A 5,262-nucleotide genomic window follows, 5' to 3' on the forward strand; every position below is an offset into this window, starting at 1 on the left:
GATTTCATATCACTAGAAATCGGTAATGTATAATAACCCTTTGGGCAAGAAACTGAATCCCCGCAGCAGCCACCGGGAAAATAATTACTTTCATATCAAAACTCTGCAGGAGCTGGCCGGGTCCCGTAGCCTGCAGCTCCTAACCTCGGATGGGAGGGGTGGGCACCGGGAGGCTATAAATGAATAAATTTGTTAAGCAATAAACACACACACGCACACACACAAAGAGGGCTTAAAAAAAAAAAAAAAAAAAAAGGAAAAAGGGGGGAAAAAAATAAAAACAGAGAGAGGGAAGAGTCACACAGCCGGAGCAGGCGGCAGGGAGTTTTAGAGCCTTTATTTATCAAAAATTTTACATATATAAATATTCTTAGACATTTTTGCATTTTACAAGGGTTTTGAGGAGTTCCGTTGTCGTCGCGGTACAGTTTGTCACACCACAAATTCCAGACGCTGTTAAGCCTTAACGAACAATTTTCCTTTTCTGTGTTGTTTTGTTTTTACCCCGTTTCGTTTTTTTTTTTTTTTTTTTTTTTTTTTTTTTACCCTTTCAATATAAAACCCCAAAAGCTCTAACTGATCACCTGAATCGACCTGTGACGAACCCCACGGAGCGGACAAGCCGCGCTCCCGGCCGTGCCACCGCCTCCCGCGGGCTGCGAGCACAGCACGCGTTGGGCGGGCGAGGAGGCGCTGCCCCACCGTTTCACACGGGTGACGGGCACGGGGGGAGTCGGTGCCGTTTTCGGGTAGTTCTATTTTTGCTATTTTGTCGTCGTTGTTCTTTTTTACATTTTTAAGTTTTTAAGTTGTTTTTTTTTTTCCGCCCGCTTAGTCCATGTCCAGCTCCTCGCCGTCGGCGGGGCCGCAGTCCGATCTGTCCCTGGCCGTGCTGGCCTCCCGCGCCCGCACCGGAGATTTGGGCAGGGGGAAGCTGCCCCCTTCCGCGGGGGCGGCCGCTGTCGGGTCACTATGCGCGGCCGCGGAGCGAGGCGAAGCCCCGGCCGGCGTAGGGGGGGACACGGATCCCGACCCTGCCGCCGCCGCCGAGTCCGTGGGGCCGGGGCCGGGCCGGGCACCGACGGGCGCCGGCTCCGCGCTGCAGCCGGTGGGGCCGGGGTTGGCGGCGGGCAGCGGGGAGTCCCGGGGAGGCTGCCCGGCCTCGGGGCCCGGGCTGGCCTTGAGCGCGGTCTGTGGGACGAGGAAGCCCAGGGGCTGGGTGATGGGGTAGAGCAAGAAGTGTCCTTTACCGATGAGGGTGCGAGGGGCGCAGGGGGGAAGGCCGGGGAAGTCCGGGGGGGCTTTGCGGCGAGGGGGAGAGTCGGAAAGGAGGCTTTCCACGCTGAAGGGGTTGAGCTTGTGGAAGCCGCCGGCTCCGCGGGGCCCCCCCGCTCCTCCGCTGCCGTCCCCCGACGGGGCGGCCGCGCAGTCCTTGTCGGGCGGGCGGTGCAGCCGCCCGCTCCCGCTCCTTGGGCCGGAGTAGAAGGGCTCCGCTGTCTGCTCGCCGGTGCCGGGGGGAGGCTCAGAGGAGGGGGCGGCGGCGGGGGGCGGCGGAGGCTGCCCGCGGGGCTTGGCCTCGGGAGGGGCGGGCGAGAGGCCCCCTCCGCCGCCGCTGTCACTGTCGGAGCTGGGGGTGCTGTGGAGGGAGAGGCCGCTGGGAGAGTGCAGGTGGCGGCTTTGGCTTTTGAGCAGCTTCTTCTCGTGCTTGCGCTTCTTCTTCTCCATCTTCTCCAGCTCTTTGCGGGCGATCTCCTCGGGGTCCATAGGCTCCCCGCTGCACGTTGTGGGGTGGGAGTTGTGAGCCGGCCGCCCCGGGCCTTTCTTCGTGTTTTCTTTCTTTCTCCATTTGGCCCGGCGGTTTTGGAACCAGACCTACACACCGAACAACGAGAAGCAATTAACACCCAGCGCAGCGGCCCCCCGCCGGGCGGGGGTGGATGGGGGGGTGTGTGGGGAACAGCTCAGGCCTCCCCCGGCCGCCCCTCGAGGTGCCAGCAGCCCCCATCCACAGGGCCGGGGGTCTGCGAGACAGAGAGCAAGGGAGAGGGGAGGAAGAGAGATCCGCGCTTCTTTAACAGGGTAGAAAAACAAACAAAAAAATAAAAGCAAAGAGGGGGGTGCACACTCACGCACACACATACGCAGCACTCTCCCCGCACCGGTGCCGGGAGGGGGGGAAGGGGTAACGCAGCTCCCTCCAGGTCTTCCCCCGCGGCCGAGGGGTGCAGAGGCACCGGCCGGAGCCCGATTCCTCTGCACAGCGCGCAAAATGCGTTAAAGCACAGCACAATAAGCGGCGGGGGGGGAGTCGCCCGGGCGGAGCCGGGCCTGGGTCTCCTGCCCATCCCGGGAGCTAGAGCGGAGGGGTCAGCCCAAAAATTAGGTTTCGTTTGGTTTGTTATAGATTATGGGGGGAAAATAAAATAAAATCCATCCACTCTGCTCCTGTGGTTCCCCGCTACCCGCGGCCGCTCATCCCCTGCGCGTCCGCGGAGCTTCGGCCCCACGGGGCTGTCGGCAGCGTCGGTTCCCGGCCGAATCACGGCCTCAGCTCGGGAAGCACGGAGGGGATTTCGGCGACCTGATCCCGGCTCCTTCCTTCCCCGCCGGGCCCGTCGGCGGCCCCCGGGCACAGCGGAGAGGATGCTCTGGAGCCGGGCAGGGCGAGGGCGGCTCGGAACGGCACCATGAGACAAAGCCGACGGAGGAACGGCAGCAAACGGCGTCAGCTCATCGCGGGGGGACCGGCCCCGCCGCCCCGGATGGGTGTAAGGACCCGTTCCCCGCACACGCAGCCCACGCGAAGCCGCCCCGCACGGCCGCGGCCTCGCCGGCCACCGCGGTGCGAAACAACGCCTGGAGATCCAACGGCCAGCCCGCATCGCGCCCGCACCGCCCCCCCCAACACCCGTTTTATTTAATTTTTTTTTTTCCCCCACGCATCAATCTGATCATATCGCCTGTTCCCCTCCCCGTCCCGTACAACCGAGGGCCTGAGCAGTTCGTTAAAATGAAGTTTTACAAGTTCCACACGCTCTCGATGCGCCTACGAGCTTTATTGACATTCTCCAGCGTACCCTGGCCCGTGATTAAGCCTCGTATTTGCATGCTAATTTTTCGCCCTTGGCTCATTTAAGAAAAATGTTTACAGTGTAAAAAGAAATAGATATATTAAAAAAAATGTTTAGGAAAGCCAGGCTGGGATGCCACTCTTCGGGGCTCGTTTACAAGATTTAAAAAAATAATAATAAGAAGAAAATGAACCATCAAGGAGCAGTGCAAAGGAAACAAAAGGAGAGGGCCCGGAGGAGCGGGGCTGCGGGTCCGGCGGGGCCTCCCCGGGGACCCCTTGGTGGGGGGGAAGGACGGGGCCGGGGGGCACGGTTTTTTACCTGCACTCTCGACTCCACCAAGTCCAGCCTGAGGGCCAGAGCCTCTCGCATGAACACGTCCGGGTAGTGACTCTCGTTAAACGCCTTTTCCAGCTCCTCGAGCTGCCAGCCGGTAAAATTGGTGCGGGTTCGTCGTCTTTTGCAGCCAGGACTTTCTTTGTCCGGGTCACCCGAGTCTGAAAAGGCAGAAAACCCCTCAGGTCCCTGGAAAACAGGCCTTCTCCCCCCCTCCCTGCCATTCACAGGAGCCTTTTAACTTTTGTGCTCGGCAGCGTTGGTAAAAGCGGGGTTTTACACACACCTGCGCTAAAAATGGGGAGGTACCCGATCTGCCCTCGCCTCCTCCGAAAATGTACTTTACAGAACATTTATTCCTGAGGGAAGCTCTCCACAGGCACCCAGCTGGCAGAGAGAGAGAGAGAAGTTCCAATATTTGCTCCAGCCACCGAAAGGTTTCATTAAAAAAAAAAAAATAATAATAATTAATAGCCCCCTCCCATCTTTCCCTTCCCCAGCGCCCCCCCCAGCACCTGCGTGGGCAGCAGCTCACGGCCGGGTCCCACACGGGACACCGAGGGCAGGCTGGCCCCCGGGCCTCCTGCGGGGCTCCCGGACACGGGTGGGCGTGGGGCTGGGGTGCTCATAGCCTCTCCAGTACAGACACCTCTAGGCAGGTGATTTCCAGCCCTCACCACACTTCTGACATTTTCCCGACAAGTGTGCAAATTAAATAATAATAATTATTTTTATTTAGTTGAGATGCAGAATGGGAGGCTGGTCCAGGATTAATTAAAAGGATATTGGGGCGACGGAGCCGTTTAATAGCAGAACAATAGCGGTGCCAAAGGCCGGTGGGCAGGGAAGGAGAGAGCTTCTATTAAATTATTTTAATAATAATAATAATTACAGCTCTTCATTCCCCGAACTCCAGTGATCCCCACTATGATTTTTATATATATATATTTTTTTTTTTTTTAATGGTTTGATCCGAGCCCTGACCCCAGAGATGAACTTTGGGGGAAGGCAGCGGGCCGGGCCCGCTATTGTTCAGGGCACACGCGTGGCTCGGCACCGGTGGGACCGAGGGATGCTCCCGGCGCTCAGCCGAGGGTCCCCCTGCCGAGGGGGCGGACAGGACGGAGGGGGAAGGCCCAGCACAGCCACTCCCGACCCCAGCACCCCAATATTGCATCTGTGGATGCTGATGGGGGGGGTGGTGGTGGTTTGATTTTTTTTTTTTTTTTTCCTCCTCTCACACGCTCCGGCTGGGGAGTAGGGGCGGGGGGGATATGGGGACGGGGCCGCTCCTACCTGCGAGCTTGAAGGGCTGGCTGTCCCCGCTGACCCCGCAGCCGGAGGGGATGAGCGGAGCCGGGTTGACGACGGAGGCAGCGCAGGAGCCGCTCAATAATCCATCGATGGAGAAGGGGACGGAGGCGGCCGCCGACTGCAGCTGGTGCCCGGCCAGCTCGTAGACGTGGTGATGGCCCAGCGGGTAAGGGAAACCCACCATCCCCCCAAACTGGGCATGGGGATGCTCCAGGATGCGGCTGTCCATCATGGGGGCGGCTCTAGGGCGGGGGGTGCCGGCGGGGCTGGGGGTGCGGGCGGCGGGGCGGCTGGGGCCGGGGGTGCTGCTGCCCGAGGAGGAGGAGGCACGGCGAGGGGCTCATGCTGCAGGGCGCCCGGGCGCTTTAACTTTATCAACATCAGGCTCCCAATAATTAGCTCAGGCTGGGGGAATTTGGGACCAATAAGAAACGTTAATCGGTCCTGACGTCAGAGACGTGCCAGTGTGGGGAGCAAACGTTTTCCATATCGATTGCTAATTATACCTGACATCCAGCCTCAATAAACAATATCAGAGCTG

At 59.5% G+C, this 5,262-nt stretch overlaps 1 protein-coding gene across 1 annotated transcript; it reads right to left on the reverse strand.

The window, feature by feature from the left end:
• Positions 1–831: 831 nt before the first annotated feature.
• UNCX (UNC homeobox) lies at positions 832–4,953 on the reverse strand. Its single transcript, XM_086760093.1, has 3 exons — positions 4,704–4,953; positions 3,393–3,568; positions 832–1,872 (listed from the first exon to the last, which is right to left on the reverse strand). The coding sequence occupies exons 1-3, from the start codon at positions 4,951–4,953 to the stop codon at positions 832–834; spliced, it is 1,467 nt and encodes a 488-aa protein (XP_086616219.1).
• Between the last annotated feature and the right edge of the window lie 309 nt (positions 4,954–5,262).

This window comes from Chlamydotis macqueenii, chromosome 15 (assembly GCF_036417535.1).
Source record: "Chlamydotis macqueenii isolate bChlMac1 chromosome 15, bChlMac1.mat, whole genome shotgun sequence".
NCBI classification, from domain to species: Eukaryota; Metazoa; Chordata; class Aves; order Otidiformes; family Otididae; genus Chlamydotis; species Chlamydotis macqueenii.